Here is a 16,720-nt window from a genome sequence, read left to right as displayed (position 1 = left end):
GGGAGGACCTATTATTTATCCCCGGTGTACAGATGAGGAAGTTTATCCTGAAGGAGGGTGACAAGGAAGTCCTGGAGACTCTCAAGCAGTGGGGGGGGACGTGGTCAGCAATGGTCGGGAGACAGCTGAGGATCGGCAGATTCTCTGGGACGTATCTGCATCCTGCAGTATCAGGCCTGGTGCGCAGAGCCCCAGGAGTCAGGATGTGTGGTCCACGGCCAGCGGGGTCCTTCTGAGCTGGGCCAGCCCTGGGGGGGGGGGTGCTCTTCCTGTTCTGCCTCTGAACCCCCGCCCACCCACAACCCTCAGAACAATCAAGCACAAGCTTGACCTGCCCTTGGGGTGACCAGCCCTGGGAAACAGTGTGATTGTAAATATTTACTGGATGTTTGTTTAATGTCAACTCCCCTTCCCACTCCACCAGGAAAAGGTTTTTGGTTTTTGTCTATTTTGTTCACCACTCACATCCTGGGCCAAGCCCAGTGCCTGATTGATGCAAAAGGCTCAAAGTACTTGGCTGAATGAATGAATGAGCATCTTCCTAGCGATCTGGCCCCAGGGTATCTGCCAGCTTTGTGGAGATGGTTTCAGCCTCTAAAGTAAAATATTCACACATCCCCTGCCTCCTTCCCAAAAGGAAGGAGAGTGATCATATGAGTAAGAGCAGCAGACAGACCAGAGGGCTCAGTCCCACATGAGAACTGACCTGTGCATGGGCCCAAGGGGTGGGTGGGTACATTCACTCAGTATAGGGAAGCAAGAGCAGCGCCTGCCCATGGGGACGTGGGCTCTTGTTTACTCACTCAAGGTTCATAGTTTTTTCAGTATCTACCATGGCCACTCTTCTAGACTCTACAGGGCCACTCTTCTAGACTCTACAGGTAGAGCAATGAACAAGAGAGGCAATGCCCAGCCCCAACAGAAAGGCAAGAAGTAGATGTACTCTGTCACGTCAGGAGCTAATAAGAATTCTGAAGAAAAATAAAGACAGAGGTAAAGGAAGAAGAGAGAGGGACAAGATGGAGGTGTGGGAAGGGTGCCATCTACACGGCGTGGTCAGGAAGGGCTACTCCAAGGAAGTGAATAGACACGTGGATGGAGGGAAGGACCCAGTCATGGGATGATTTGTGGGAGGAGTATTCTAAGCAGAGGGGAAAGCAAGTGCAAAGGCCCTGAGATAGGAACCGTCTTGGTGAAGTTTGGAAAACAGCAAGAATTCCAGAGGGACCGGAAGAGTGGCAGAGGATGCAAGCCCCACTGGAGTGGCTAGAGGATGAGGAGGTATAGCGAGACCTTACAGTGGTTTGGCTACAGAGGAAAGCAAGAAAACAAGGTGGTAGCTGGGGGACTTATTCGGCTAGCTGGTCAGTTATTTCTCTGAGACGGGACCATTATAGCCTGTTGGTCATTGCCGAAAATGATCCAGCAGACAGGAAGACACCAATGATACAGAAGAAGGGGGTCAGTTTTCAGGAGCAAAGTCCTTGAGCAACTGACAGGGAACAGGATTCAGTGCTCAAGCCCTGAAATTGACAAGGACCGACAGGTCTTGAAAGGTAAGGAGCTGCCTGTTGCTGGAAGCATTCAGTTTACACAAGAAGCGCGAGAGCGAGTAGGAGGGCTTATAGGTCTGTGCACCCCCAGCACCTACCACAGCGCCTGGCACAGACCGGGTGCTCGCTACTTGTTTGAGGCGTGAGGAAATGGACAATGCTGTCAAGGGGAGAGCCAAGCATAAGATGACCGGAGACGACCTAATCAGAAAGTCTCCAGACCCACAAAACACGACATACCTGAAAACTGTGCAGCACGGCGACGTTGATCTCAATGACAGCCCGGTCCTTCCAGAGTGAGGCCAGCTTGTGCGTTTCCAGGCCCATCCTTCTGCCCACTTCCTGCGGAGGCAGAGCGATAGGGTGAGCTGGTGCCCGGGACTCCTCCTGCACAAGCCCACGTCCACGGTTGGCCCCGCCGGACGGGCCTCATTACCTCCAGGATGTTGTAGCGCTGAACGTCACAGAAGTCCCGGACCCCGATCTCCGTGCCCATGTACCAGCCGTTGAAGGGGCACCCTGGGAACTCCAGGCCACCCACCTCGAGCAGCATGTTGGCCACGGCAGGCAGGGCATACCACTTTAGCTCCAGTTCACGGAACCACTCATACCTGGCAGGGAGGCAGAGCCAGTGAGAACTGAGGCCTGCGCTTCTGCCCATCCTCACCACCACCCCCACCAGCACACAAAAAAGCCTTCAGAGAAAGACTCAACTAAGAAAACTCCTTTCCAAGTGTTGTTCTCTGCGTTTATGCAACCTGGAGAGGTGAACTGGGCACAGTAGGTATGAGTCATTAATTAAGCATTCATTTACTCATCTGTTCATGTAAACATATATTGAAGCAACACGTATGTGACAGGCACCGTGCTAAACACTGAGAGCCCAACATAACACAGCAGTTAAGGACTCTAGTGTCAGAAAGCCCAGGTTCAGGTTCTGCCTTACTGCTTACCAGCTGTGTGACCTTGGGGTGTTATTTAGCCTCTCCGAGCCTCAGTAACCCCACCAGTAAAATAGAGACAACAGCATCCCATTCATGGAATTACTGTGAAGATAACATTATCACTCATTTGGAAATTCATTTATTTCAGAAATATTTATAATTGAACACCTACCATGTACCAGGCACCCTTCCAGGTGTTAGGAATCTACGGCTGAACAAGAAAGGCAAGATCCCCATTCTCAAAGAGCTTATAGACTACAGTCTAGACTCTAGATGATACACAAGTAAACAGACAAATAAACAGAAAAACAAAAGGAAGGTGATGTGGTAGATGGGGGGTGAGGGTATCTGCTCTTGATAGAGTGTTCAGGATAGGCTTCTCAGAGGGGGTGACATTCTGGAAATATCTCATTGTCAAGAAGAAATGAATCCTTTAACTTTCTGAGGAAAAGGCATGTCAGGCAGAGGGAACAGCAAATGCAAAGGCCCTGAGGTGGGATTGACTTCAGTATATTCAAGAGACAAAAAGAAGAGTATATAGCTCAATGCCTGCCACACAGTGAGTCCCAAATATATGGAGGTATTTTTGTGATTATGAGAGCTGCCCAGAGCCGGGACTGCTCCAGAAGCCACCATAGCCCTATACTTTCACCACAGTTAGATGAGGGCCAGCTAAGAGGGTTGGCAGGAAGCAAGAGGCCTGGGCTGCTCAGTGTGAGGATATTAGAGCCTTTTGGGGGTCCCTCTCCCAAGGTCACTGCTTCCCAAGTTCTTAGGGCCCCATCGTCTAAGCCTCTGCTTCTCCCTCATTATCAACATATCCTCATAAATCTGAGGCCCAAGACCCAAGTCCTTGGTTGCTTCACAAGCATTGACGAGGCATGACTTGAAAGCCAGCCCTTCTGGACACCAGCTGCTGCTGGCTGGGCTTTAGGGAAGCGGGAGGGGGATCTGAGGATTGGGATCTCCCTAAGGAAAAGAATGGAGCATACATGTTAACATACACCCTCAGCACCCATAACATACACCCTGCTTACTTGGGATGTTCCATGGGCACCTCGAGCACGAGGTCAGGCGGGATTTCAAAGAGCTCAGGGTCTCCGCCATCAGCCTGCAGGACCAGAGGCACCACATCAAAGCGGCCGTACTTGGGCTTCCAGCCCAGGTCGATGCACAGCTGGGGGCAAGACAGGCCCGGTGAGTCTACACACCCAGACCCCTCGGCCCCTCTGGCTCCACTCTGTCGGCCACCAAGGCTGGATCCCATACCTGGGTGAACTCCACGCTGGCAGGGTCCCCCAGGATGGTGCCATCAGGCATCTGGTAGCCAGCATACCGGATGAGCTGAGCATTCCAGATCCGGAAGTCATGCTTCCCATCACTCCGCTGGGGGAACACGGTGATGGCCGACCTTCCCAAGACAAAGACAGCGCCATTTACCCCTCGGCTTTGGTAGGGGCTCCCAGCCAGCCTCCACAGTGCCCCCCCTGCCTCCTGTCTTCCCACTCCCCAGGGCTCTGCACCTGACCTAGTCGAACCAAACTCCTCTCCCTGCCTCTGTGCAACCTGCCCCCCTTCCTGACATACCCTCTCCCTTGTTCTCCTCCCACCTCTGCCCCTTCCTTCAAGACCGATACAGGGACCACGCCTCCGGGGAGCATTCCCCATCCCTCAGGCAGGGTTAGCTCTCCCAGCCTCCTCCCTGGCTGCACCACATTTCTCTTGCAGTCTAGTTAGTTGGATGTTTGTCTAGTACCAGGGACAGTGGGCTGGAGCAGTGTCCTAGGTCTTAGTCACCTCTGCATTGCCCCCACCTCACTGCCATGTCTAGTCGTGGGTTGGCCATTATGTGGGCGCTGAGTGTTTGCTGAACAGAAAAATGAATGAATGGCCGAATGAGCCATCCAGTCCTTGTGGCCTTGACCTCTTTGGTTGGGAATAGGAGAAGGTAAGGGCAGGAGGGGCTACTGATGAAGAGTGATTCTCCTGGCTCTAAGAAAAATGACACACTAGAGCCTTGAGCTGCAAAGCCAACCTCTCAGCCCTTCTAAAAAGTGGAAAGCCCGACCAAGCAGTGAAGAAGTGGCTGCCTAAAGATCCCCCCATCCCTTCCAAATGGTTTCAAGTTGGAAGGAAACCAAGGTCATGGGCTGGTGAGGGGAGCTAAGCTCATGGAGGCTACTCTCACTACTTGGGGCTCGACAAAGAAGCCTGAGTCTTTCTCCTTTCTCTATCTCCCTGGCTTCTCCTGGAGCCAGAGATACCTCCCCTAAACCCATCTGTGTCCTTTGGCTCAGACTCGGGGTGGGGGGGTAGGGTGGGCCCTAGCCATACCCCTGGGAAAGGTGCACCCACCTGATGTTGCCATTGTTGGTAGCATAACGCACATGTCTGCAGATGTGCTCGAACATTTCCTGGGCAGTGGAACAGCTCCGGGCGTCGAAGACCTGCACACAGCCCACCCAGCCCACGCCATCAAAGACTGTGAGGACAGAGGCCTCAGGGTTGATCAGAAGCTAAGTTAATGAGGGAAGGGGGGAATGGTCCAAAACCCCCACCACCCAAACCCCAAGCGGAGGAGAACGTTCTCCTCTCTGCATTGACACCTCCCGTCTCAGGGCTGCCCCAACCTGAGGAGCCCAGGCAACCCCTCTTGGAAGACGCCATCAAAACCCTATCACAGCCCTAGCCTAGTGCCTTGATAACATCAGCACATGTCGTTAAGTTTTATTTAATTTTGAGATAGAGACAGAGAGCAATGAGTGGGGGAGGGCCAGAGAGAAAGGGAGAAAGAGAGAATCCCAAGCAGGTTCTGCATTGTCAGCACAGAGCCCGACATGGGGCTCGATCCCATGAACCCTGAGATCCTGAGCTGAAATCAAGAGTCGGACGCTTAACCAACTGACCCACCAGGTGCCCCAACATCAGCCCATTTTTCACAGGGCTCTCAGCACATTTTATTTCAGCCAGCGTTGGTTTCACCGGTATTTCTCATCAATTTCTCTGTCCAAGCACTTCCTATATTATCCAGCAATAAATGATCCCACGTAAAGATGCCTATGAGGCTAGGATAAAGAAAATGTTTTCTAGGAGCCAAGGATTCAAACAGTCGAGGTTGACAACCTCTGTTGTGGCACCAGGGCCTCAACAGTAATAAGAACAAGGTCGTTGGTTTTATGTCTGTGTGAGAAAAGGCCAGCTAGAAATCCTGTGCTGAAACCACATTCTAGACTTCGAGGGGGGAGCCCTACGAGTCCCCATCTCACGGTCACAAATGTGAAGAGAAAACCAGAGTGGGGAGTCTCGGGCACAGCTCCTCCCGGCTGTTCAGAGCCACCTGCTGGGGGCCTGCCCGCCACCCAGGTCCTCTCCCGCTCAGGTCTAAGGACGCCCACCTGTAGGTTGGACCACTGGATCCTCCCGATGCAGCGGGGGGCGTTGCGCCAAGCCTGCTTGGTGGCGAAGATGAGCTCATCTCCCGTCAGCTGATAGGTTCCTGTTGTTTCTATCTCCTTTGTTACTGCTTCCACCCTGGCCAGATGTTCCTCTATTTTTGCCCTGGGGGACAGGAAGACATCAGGAAGATCAACAATGAGATGGCCTTAGATGGAGACTAATTCCAGCCACAGAAGCAGGAACTGAACTAGGACACCAGGAGGGCAAGATGGCCCTCACAGAGGCTGTTCCCTCAGGGCCAGTGTCACAAGTCTGTGACACTGGCCCCCAGCTTGGAAGGGCCCCCTGCTTGGCTTAATGCTCTGCTGTCACGGTCTTGAAATTCTCAGTCAGCTTGAACAGGGAGTCCACGTTTTCATTTCTCCCCTGGGTCCTGCCAGTTACGTGGCTGGTCCTGATTCTGTGGGCACCCTAGTTGTTTCCAGGCGCTTTTTCTCCAATTACATTCACCTCAACTTGGCAAGCATCAGCTAGGAGTGCAAAATCCTTCTCAGATGCCTGCAACACCTGGGGAAGCACTCACCAAGCCACAGCCACACCCTGCCTCTTGGCCACCATCCTGTGACCAGGAGAGGAGCAGCCCGTGCGACGGCAGCTCCTGTGTGCCGAGTACTCATTATGAGCAGGGCACTGGGCGAAGCCACTCACAGCTGGGGTCTCACCGAGTCGCTGGGGGAGGCATTTTTGTGTCCATTTTGTAGCGGGGGGTAGGAAGGCTCTAGTGGGTTAAGTAGCAGCCCAGAAACGCAAGTGTGATAAACAGCAAAGTCAGGACTCAGAAGCAGGTTGCCCTGATGCCAAGCCCAGGCCCTTAACCTTCCACCCTCCACCCTAGGGGGGAATTGCAAGTGCAAAGCGCTGAGGGCCTGCCCACGCTTCCCTGGACCGCGCTGGGCTCTCAGGACTCAGCCTGCAGGGCCCCAGGGCCTACTCAGGGAGGAGCCCTCCACGGCCCGGTCCAACAGCACAGGCTCCTTACAGTGTGTCGTTTCTCAACCCCCGCACTGTTCAGCCAGCAATTCCAGGAGAGATTTCCAAACTGTTCCTTCCCTCCCCTCCCAGGCTGCAAAAATATCCCCCAGGGAGGGATTCAGTCAGAAAGGCTTTGAAACACACACACACACACATACACACAGCAACCTTGAGATTTCCAATCAACACCAAAGACTATCTGAAATGGCACCAAACAAAGCTATTTAAGGAATGAACCGCTGATTAAGGACAGTGGACAACTCAGAACAAAATGGCCTTTCTGTGGATGAAGAGTGTCTTGACAACTCTTGCTTGATTAAAGAAAAAAAGCTCAAAGGCAAAACATTTGGGGCTCTTAATCTTCAAGGATACTCCTGGCATTAAGGACCTGCTGGGTGAGGTTAAGGACGCCACACTGGAAGCCCTCCCTCCCCAGCAAAGCATCTAGCGAGACTCGTAGATACATCCAAGCACGGAAACAGTAGCAATCTCCAGGACACCCATGCCTGGAGCACCCTGCGTGGTGTTACTATGGGACTATGTAAGAAAGGATGATTTTTTTTCACATTTTTGTCTGATCCCCTTCAAGTTTCATATTCTATCACCGTTTTCATACAGTCCCATTTCTGAGGCACTCCAGATGCTACGATGCCTATTCGTCCTGAAAAAAAGAGTCTAGCTTTTGGCATAAGCCAACGGATCTGAACAGAACATTCAGCAAGTTACCATTTCTAACTATACTCCTTCATTCACAAGTAAGACCTAACTCGCCAGCTGTCTGTGCCTCTGGCTGCACAGAAATTGGGACCTTCAAGGTCAAAGAGCTGGAGGCTACAACATAGGTTAAAAGCAGAGGCTCTGATGCCAAGCTGCCTGGGTTCAAACCCCAGCTGCGGGACCCCCGAACATCTGACTTCAAGCAAATTATTTCACGCAGGGGCTTCAGTTTCCTTGTCTGTAGGATGGGGAGGGTAATAATGATACTTATTTCATAGAGTTGTGGTGAGCATTACTTACAAGGCACTTATGCAAGGCCCAGAACATACTTAGTGCTCAGTAAATGTTAGTGTTGAGACCGTGGCCCGATGAGGCCCATCAGGAGAATTCCCAGACTCTGAAAGGCTCATTACTCATTGACAGAGCTGACAGCCCAAGGATCTTGAGCCTCCTGGTCACAAAGCACTTCTACAGAGGTGTGGTTGCACGGCACACACAGCAGGCAACCCCCAACAGATTTCTCAATCCAGTTATTAGAATAGCCGGAGGAGCTTCTAAAGAACACAGACGTCTTCCTCCTCCGCACTTCCTGAGATCCCAATGCCCTTGGCCCAGCGTACCCTGGCATTAGTACTTTGCAAAGTCCTCAGGTGACTCGATGCACAGCCAGGGTTGAGGATCAGAGACCCCGGAAAGTAAGGGCCCTTTGCATAAACTCAAGGCCCCCTCCAGCTCAGACATTGTAGGGTCATAGTAGAGGGGACACGGCATCACCAGGAACCACTCTTTCCACCATGGGGGTATCAGGAGCACTTCTAGGACTCACTTCATGCAGTAAAGTGCCGCGTGACGTATACCATAAAAGCCACACTCCCCTCCCAGCCCATAAAACAGCAAGTGCCTTCCCTCAGTCATTCTTGTCTTACGACCCCTTTGTGTATTTCATTTTAAAGTCGTAAGTGGGCCTAAGTTGATAATCGTATATTTCATGAGACCCAGGAATACAGAGTTCAGTGCGAAGAACATGACTAGCTCTCTCCAGGTCAAATGGCATGGACTCCAGCTGGGACTGGGCTTCCCTGTTCACACCCGCTGGAGGTAGGCTGGACCAGGTGGTCTCGAAAGTCCTTTCTATCCGAGACACTTCATAACGAAAGGGAACTTGGCACAAACTTACTTGAAGGCTCGCAACAATCTTCTGAGCCAGGTTCTAATCTCGCCCCACTTTTACCGATGAGAAAGTCGACTCACAGAGAGGGTAAACAGATTTCCCAAGGGTACAGGACTGGTTGGCTACTGGTGCAGCCAGGATTCAAATCCAAACGGGTACACTCCGTCACTTTCCTACACCTATGCTTTCAACCACTACTGCTATGTGTCTTTTTCTTTCTTTCTTTTTTTTACATTTATTTATTTTTGAGAGACAGAGAGACAGAGTGCCAGCAGGGGAGGGGCAAAGAGAGAGGGAAACACAGAATCCGAAGTAGGCTCCAGGTTCTGAGCTGTCAGCGCAGAGCCCGATGCGGGGCTCAAACCCATGAACTGCAAGATCATGACCTGAGACAAAGTCGGACGCTTAACCGACTGAGCCACGCAGACGCCCCAACTATGTGTCTTTTTCTTATGATTATGAGAACCTACTCTGGGGTCTTTCCCCTTGGAGAACTATCCTTTAGCCCCGGGCTCACTGTGAATCTGGGAAGGAAAAGGGCCTGGGGTCAGAGGGAAATGATTAGAGACGAGGAGCTCAGGGGAAGGGGGAGGCAGCAACCCTGCCCAAGTGAGACTTACTCTTTGAAGGAGCTGTAATACTGGTTGACAAATTCGATAGCTTGAGGTAGAAGCTCGTCTGGGGGGGTAGGCTTGTCCCTGGGTCCTCTGGTCAAACTTTTGGGGTTCATGATGGCTCCCAGACAAGACTTAGACCTGCAAGCAAGATCCTGGAAAGAGAGAAGCAGGTGGTAAGGGGGCTGCTTGGCCCCTTGGGAAGGTGTTGACACAAGTCCTCCTTCAGGGCCATCTCTCCTGGCCATTTCCTTCCACTCCAGCTGCTCCAGCTCCTTGCTGCCCCTCTCCACCCCTGTGGCACCTCCTCCTTGGGGTCCACCAAGCTTTCTGCCCACTTACATCTCCTTTCCTCTACTGGCTCACCCAAGTGGGTGTGAGCTGGGGTTATTCCCACCACCTCGGGCTCAGTCTCTGGCTCTGCTCCCCAGCCAGACTCAGACTTGGCAAAGTCAACAGCTCGATCCCTGGGACATGTCAACTACCTTCTCATTTAAAGAGGCCGATATGGTTCCTGGGTACACACTATTAGTATTCAGCCAAAATGAATTGCAAGGAGAGGATATAAATCCTAAAGTCAGAGGATGGCACAGAAAAAATACTGGAAAGAAGTACACCTAAATGTTAACTGTGGTAATTTCTGGAAGGTATGGAAAATCATTCTGTTTTCATGGTCTTGGAATTTTCAATTCTTTTCCACTTTACAATCAGAGTGCGTTCTTTTTTTTTTTTAATAATGTTTATTTTGGGGGCGCCTGGGTGGCTCAGTCAGTTAAGCGTCCGGCTTTGGCTCAAGTCATGATCTCACGGTTCATGAGTTCAAGCCCTGCGTCGGACTCTGTGCTGATGGCTCGGTGCCTGGAGCCTGCTTCGGATTCTGTGTCTCCCTCTCTATCTGTTCCTCTCCCGCTTGCACTCTTCTCGCACTCTCTCTCTCTCTCTCTCTCTCAAAAATAAATAAAGATTAAAAAAATGTTTTTTTAATTAAAAAAATAATGCTTATTTTTGAGAGAGAGCGAGCATGTGATCTGGGGAGGGGCAGAGAGAGAAAGGGACAGAGGATCAGAAGCAGGCTCTGTGATGTCAGAAGAGCCCGATGCGGGGCTCAAACTCACGAACCATGAGATCATGACCTGAGCCAAAGTCCGACGCTTAACCAACTGAGCCACCCAGGCACTCCCAGAATGCATTCTATAGTTAGAATAAGACACTTAGCAGAAGAAGCCTTAAAGGCACTTACTCCCAACTACTCACTAGATTGCTTGAACCCCTCTCCAATCTCCCTATCAAATAGCACTTGAATCCTTCCAGTGACAGGGATCTCACTATCTCCTGATGTAGTTCAGTTCAGTTTTGGACAGTTCTTATTAGAAAATTCTCCCTGATTAAAAAAAAGAGAGAGAGAGAAAGAAAAAAGAAAGAAAGGTCCCCAATACTGCATTGTCTCTCTAAGAAAGATTGAGTTTCTTTCTGTAATCATTGATCTCACCTTCAGATTACCCATTACCCATTAGGGGGATTAATAGGGAGTGGGCATCATTTACTTCTTCTGTTATTTGTGAAGAACACTGGTTTCTGTTCCCAGCACCCTGTGCCCAAGCAGATGACTGTCTGGTTTGCCCAGGAGGATGTCCATTTGAGCTAATAAGGGCCCTAACGGCTTCACAAGCTTGGGACAAGGGTCGTTCTCCCTGAGCCCCAGACCTCTCACCCCTTTGGCCTTGTGGTGAAGTGTGTCTTGGAAAGTCATCCCACTGCCCCAGTTTTTGATCCTCACGTGCCGTGGGCAGGCCGACGGGGGCATATCCAGCTTCCCCAGGGATTCTGGAACTGTCTAAGGGGGGGAAAACACCAAGGATTTACAAACGCCTTCACTCCAGGACCCCACAGGTCTCCCCTGAGCCCTACTCTGGCTTGGAGCGGGGAACCATGATTGGGGACACAGGTCAGGATGTCGGTCTGTGTCCCTCCTCCGTTCCCAGCAGCTTGGCCACCTGGGCCAGTGCCTGCTAAGAGCTCCAGGTGCCTGGGCCACTGGCCAGGCTTCTCTCCTCACCCAGGACCCTGCCAAACGTTCCCTCAGAGGAACTGCAACAGGAGGGATTAAGGTTAGCTGTAAGGGAGACTACGGTCACAGCCAATACTGCAGAGAACAGAAATCTCAGCACAAGGAAGAATGGACCACTCCCGTGCAGGCATTTAAGACTATGGAAACCATCTCCTCTCCTACCTCTCGCCCATTTCTCTGCCCACCTCTCTGGAACGCTGAGGTCCAAAGCTCTTAGGAAAGATGGAATCTGTGGGCTAGAGGCTGGGCGCTGGGACTGAGGCTCAGCTGCTGAGCTTGCTTTATGTTGGGGTGTCCTACCCCTGGCTCCATGAACGGCCTCCTCTCATCTGTGCCTGTCGGCCCGCACAGGCAAATCATCTGGGGGCCATAGCATCACAGGGGCCACTACTCCCGCTCTCCCAAGGCCCTTCCTCACCCCCACCCGTGCCCCTGGGGGTCCCCACGCACTGCCCAGGCCCTAGCCTCCACCAGGCTGCTCCTCCTGCATCTGCCTACGCGAGGGAGGAAGGGGGCTTCCCACACCCGTATGACTCACTGACCTTTACTGTCCCCGTGAGGGACTGGGGGGGCTCATTCCGGTGTTTGCTGAGGCTGTGACACTTGGGGTCATCCTGTGTCACTAGACTGCAAAAGAAAATAGTCATCATGAGGTAAAGCATCTCAGGACAAAGAGGGATCTTGGAGTCCCCTCTGCCAACCCCTCATTTGATGGAGGGGGAACCGAGGCCCAGACGGTAGGAGTGAATGTCACAGCTGCCGGTCGAGAAGGATGTGTGTATGTGGTGGGGAAGGCAGCCAGCCAGCCAGACCCAATCTCCCCACCAACACCACCCTCCCTCCTCCTCTTCTTTTCTTGCCTCCCCCCACCCACCCACCACAAAGCCAAAAAAACAAGAGAGGAGCCGAGTCAAAGCTAGCCGCCCAAATGACCCACAGAAGCTCTGGGAAGATGCCCCTCCCAAAGCCAGGTACAAATATAGTCATCCTATGAGTGCACAGAGAATGGCTCCTTCAGGCCCGCCCTCCCAGGCCAGCAGCACTGCCCACTACCTACTTGTTTAAGCTTTTTTATTTCAAGCCCTTGATATATCTTGGTTTCGTTATTTATCCTAAATTTGTATTAGGGGAAATGTGAAGCATATGCAAGTAGAAGGGATGATATAATAAATCCCCATGGGCCCTTCGCCCAGATTCAGCCCCACTTCAATAAGTATCACGCCATGGCCAATCTTGTTTGAACTCTATTCTCCCAGCCTCTGCTATCATTTCAAAGCAAATATGGGACATCACATCATTCATAAATATCTCAGTAAGTGTATCTGGAAGTCAAGGACTCTTAAAAAATATATTGCTTATATTTATTTTAAAACAGGAGATGTAAAGAACTTTGCCTGTCCTTTGAAGAGGAAAAAGCCCTAACAGTCTGAAATCACTCAGAAACCACTGCCCCGGGGCACCTGGGTGGCTCAGTCGGTTAAACGCCTGACTCTTGATTTCGGCTCAGGTCATGATCTCATGGTTTGTGAGATGGAGCCCCGAGTCCGGTTCTGCACTGACAGCATGGAGCCTGCCTGGGATTCTCTCTCTCTGCCCCTTCCCCGCTTGCGTGCTCTCTCTCAAAATAAATAAATAAACTTAAGGGGGGAAAAAAGGCAAAGAAACCACTGCCTCTGGTTTGGGATTTCAGGCTCGCTTTTCTGGAGAATGCTACAGAGAAAAGAAAGCCTGTGACCTCCCCAGGCCGTTTACAGGTGAGCACCCCCCAACAGTCATACCCCACACGTGCCTCCTCCTGGGACGAATCACACTATAGGGGGGTTTCAGTATGAAAGCTGTGTTCCACGTTCTTCTGGGTATTTTCTGGGGCGGGCATGTGTGTGCACACACATCCAAGGGGAAAGGAAGTTAGAAAGTGTTACAAAGGTCTCTCATTTTCCACTTTATACGTATTTGTTACGTTGGCATGTGAAGAATGAGCATGTATTACTTTAGTTATTGGGAAAAGTAATGACTATATATTTACATTAACATTATATGATCAACTACATACATTATATAGTAGTTACCTGATTTATAACTATAAAGAGATGGTATCCTTTTATGAGAACATAAATACGTATCAGGAAGCAACTTCTATCTAAATCAAGTGACCCAACAGGCTTTCTGTGAGACCTGCTATCATCACTCCTCTGAGGAGGACTGGCGGGCCCCACCAGAAAAAAAGCCAGAATAGGGTAATCTGTGCATTCGGAACAGGTGAGCCATGGCTGAACAATCTTCAGAGGGCTCCTTAAATCGGAAGAGTTTTTAGGCTGGGGTTCTCAGTGAGGCAATGACTTACTGCTCTTAATCTTTCACGGTCACCTCTAACTCCAACCTCCACCCTGCTTGTTCTTGCTTCCTGTCACTTACTTGTGGCCATAGGACTGGAGGATTTGAGAAGTAACGTTTAGATGGAAAAACAATGTCTTTGTACACTGCACATAACTACTGCCACCAAATATGAAAAACCACCTGAAAATCTACTATACAGATGGTCCAGATGACCTCATTGCCTATGGTTGGATAATTAGGTTGTGTCCAGTTTCTGCACTATTATAAATAATGCCTCACACTACTGTATACATGGTCTGATGGTGATGATGATGATGATGATGATGTGTGTGTGTGTGTGTGTGTGTGTGTACAAGCACAAAAAAACACCTGGGGGAAATGCCAGTAATAACAGTGATGACAGTCTCACTGAGATGATGACACTCTCAATTTTCCTTTATAGGCTTCTGCATTTTCCAACTTTTACTGTGTGACCATCAGTTCCTTCATAAATTAGGAATTTTTTATTTTAATTTGAAAGACGAATAAGCAAAGCTAGGCACAGGTACCTAGCTACCTTCTGCCCCAGGTAGCTAGCTAATTTCTTTGGGCTAGCTGCTGGGAGCCAGGGTGGCCATAAGTCAGGTGAGCATACTAAGGATCTGGATACTTATTGCCAAGTTACTACACAGTCCATCCAGACACTCCTGCAATTTGGCTAACCCCACAGCTATGCTCAGTACCGTCTGGTCCTTCATGGGAGCAGCGGACCCTTGAAGAGCCTGCCGTCAGAAGGAGTGCTGGAGTGTGGTGCTTAGACCTGGACCTATCCACAAGAGCCGGGGTGACTGCGGATGGCTGAGGTCAGAGCAGCAGTTTGTGGCTTGTTTGGGGTAACGGGGGTCATGATTTCCCTTGCAGTTACCACTCCTGCCCACTGCCCACCGCTGCACGCACGGGGGTGGGGGGTGGGCGGCGGCGGAGGGACGCTCTGGGAAACGGGTCTGATTTGTAAAACAAGAACCTCTTTGCTCTCTTAATCATATCCGTCCTAGTGTGCAGCAGCCCCAGCGCTGAAACATCTACAAAGGTCCCAAGCGCAGAAACATCCACAATTCCGACTCCAGCCCGCATAGACGCCTCTCGTGGGTGCACGCGGGGCTTCTGTGGGTCGTCTGCGGCTACTAAACCGCAACCTCTTTTGTGTTCTCAACGAGAAAACCACTTTACATCCTCGTCGGCATCCTACGGAGCCAACGTCCCAACCCTCAAACTCTCACGGAAAACCGAGGCTGTGAGCGGGCCGGGTCCCGGCGCGGAGCCGCCCGCCACCCTCCCAGGGCGGACCCGGCCCGGCGGGGGTACCTGGCTCGGCGGGGACCGAAGGCGGGCTGCGGCCGCAGGATCCTGCGGAGGAGCCGGCAGAGCCGGGGCCGGGCGGCCTCACACGCGGCGCCCAGCCCCTCGCGCATGGCCCCGGCGCGGGCGCAGCTTGGAGGGCGCCCCGCTCCGCCCCGCCCCGGCCCCTTTATGGCCGCGACCCCGCAGCCCCCGCCCCGGGGCGGAGCGAGCCGGAGGCCGGCCCAGCCCGTGTTTCGGCCGGGGCCCGGGCGGGGGTCGCCGGAGCCTCTGTTCTCGGTTCTCCGGCAGTGGCCCCGGGCTCCCTACACCCACCCGGCGTCCGCAGGGAAGTCGGCCTTCTGCTGGACGCCACTGGACTTTCTTCGGGCCAGGAGCCTGGACATGCACGGCCGGCCTCGGGTTGGTTTATTCCTCATGAAACAGTGTATGTTATCGTAACGATTCCCACCATCTGGCGCTTTATGGTTTAGAAAGCAAACTTTCCTGTTATTTTATCTATCCCTTACTTAATCCAGTCGAGAAGACAGTTCTATATGGTTTCCTCTTTATTGAGAAGGAAGCTGGGGGCTCAGAGAGGTTGAGGATCTTGCCCAAGAGCACACAGCAGCCTCAGGCCAGGGCCCAAGCTCCCTTAACTCACAAGGCTGTCGCAAAGAAGCGCAATTTCTCTTTGGCGAGTTCTGTGTGATTCCAGGAAGGGAAGCCAAAGGAAGCTCAGGGCTGGGGGTGACACCGTGGGAGACACGGTGGGCGGCTGGTGGTGGAGAAGCCCCCTCAGGTCCCCTCCAGGGGCCTGGTCCTTGCTACCTGAAAGTCACAGTGCCTCCTGACTTTCCTCCATCTGTGAGTGGCTCCCTACATCGGAAGCAGGGTAACTTCTAGGGTCCAGACAGGGACAGTACAGTAGCCCTCAACCTCAGGGAACAGGGGGGCCCTCCTGCATGTAGGACAGTGTATTTAATCCCAAAGCCGAATTAAAGTGGAATGAAAGAGGGTACCTATTTTTTCTGAGCCAATCGCAGCCCAGCTAGAAACACTGAGCTCAACTTTGTTCCAAATTCCATATAGCTTCACCTAGGTGTTCCCACAGTTGCCTTTCTCTCTCTCTCTCTCTCCGTCTCTCTCTCTCTCTCTCTCTCTCTCTCTCACACACACACACACACACACCACACAGGCACACATGCGCGTGTGCAGGCACCGTGCTCACTTCCTAATCGTTTGTTTACATAAAATATAGAATCATTAGTCACCTATAATGGGTTCTTGGTCTCATTACATCTGAATGGATTTGCAAATTGCTTTTTAAAATCAAAATACATTAATTGGCTCCCGTTGCCTTCAGGATAAAATCCCCTTTGTACAGCCGCTTCCTCTTACAGGAACATCCTCCCCATCCCCCCTCAGTGTAGGCTAGCTGTCCAGCTGGGCCTACCTCCTCCCCAAAGCCTTCTCCCACCCCACTCCTGCCCACAGGACAGCCAGGCCAGGCCCCCTCCAGTCTCCCCAGAAGAGATCCTAGTGCACCTACATTGTCCTATAACCTGCTG

At 51.8% G+C, this 16,720-nt stretch overlaps 1 protein-coding gene across 1 annotated transcript in view; it reads right to left on the bottom strand.

Annotated features, from left to right (window-relative positions):
- NOS2 (nitric oxide synthase 2) overlaps positions 1 to 15,289 on the bottom strand; it is a 33,298-nt gene extending 18,009 nt beyond the window's left edge. Inside the window, 10 exon segments of the mRNA XM_043583616.1 lie at positions 1,794 to 1,895; positions 1,990 to 2,164; positions 3,535 to 3,674; positions 3,767 to 3,908; positions 4,853 to 4,944; positions 5,893 to 6,055; positions 9,434 to 9,582; positions 11,139 to 11,261; positions 12,038 to 12,122; positions 15,177 to 15,289. Of these exon segments, the coding sequence (XP_043439551.1) occupies positions 1,794 to 1,895; positions 1,990 to 2,164; positions 3,535 to 3,674; positions 3,767 to 3,908; positions 4,853 to 4,944; positions 5,893 to 6,055; positions 9,434 to 9,582; positions 11,139 to 11,261; positions 12,038 to 12,122; positions 15,177 to 15,283 (1,278 nt within the window). The 5' untranslated portion in view covers positions 15,284 to 15,289.
- Between the last annotated feature and the right edge of the window lie 1,431 nt (positions 15,290 to 16,720).

Source organism: Prionailurus bengalensis, chromosome E1 (genome assembly GCF_016509475.1).
Source record: "Prionailurus bengalensis isolate Pbe53 chromosome E1, Fcat_Pben_1.1_paternal_pri, whole genome shotgun sequence".
NCBI lineage: Eukaryota > Metazoa > Chordata > Mammalia > Carnivora > Felidae > Prionailurus > Prionailurus bengalensis.
This window is presented reverse-complemented; position numbering and strand designations above follow the sequence as displayed.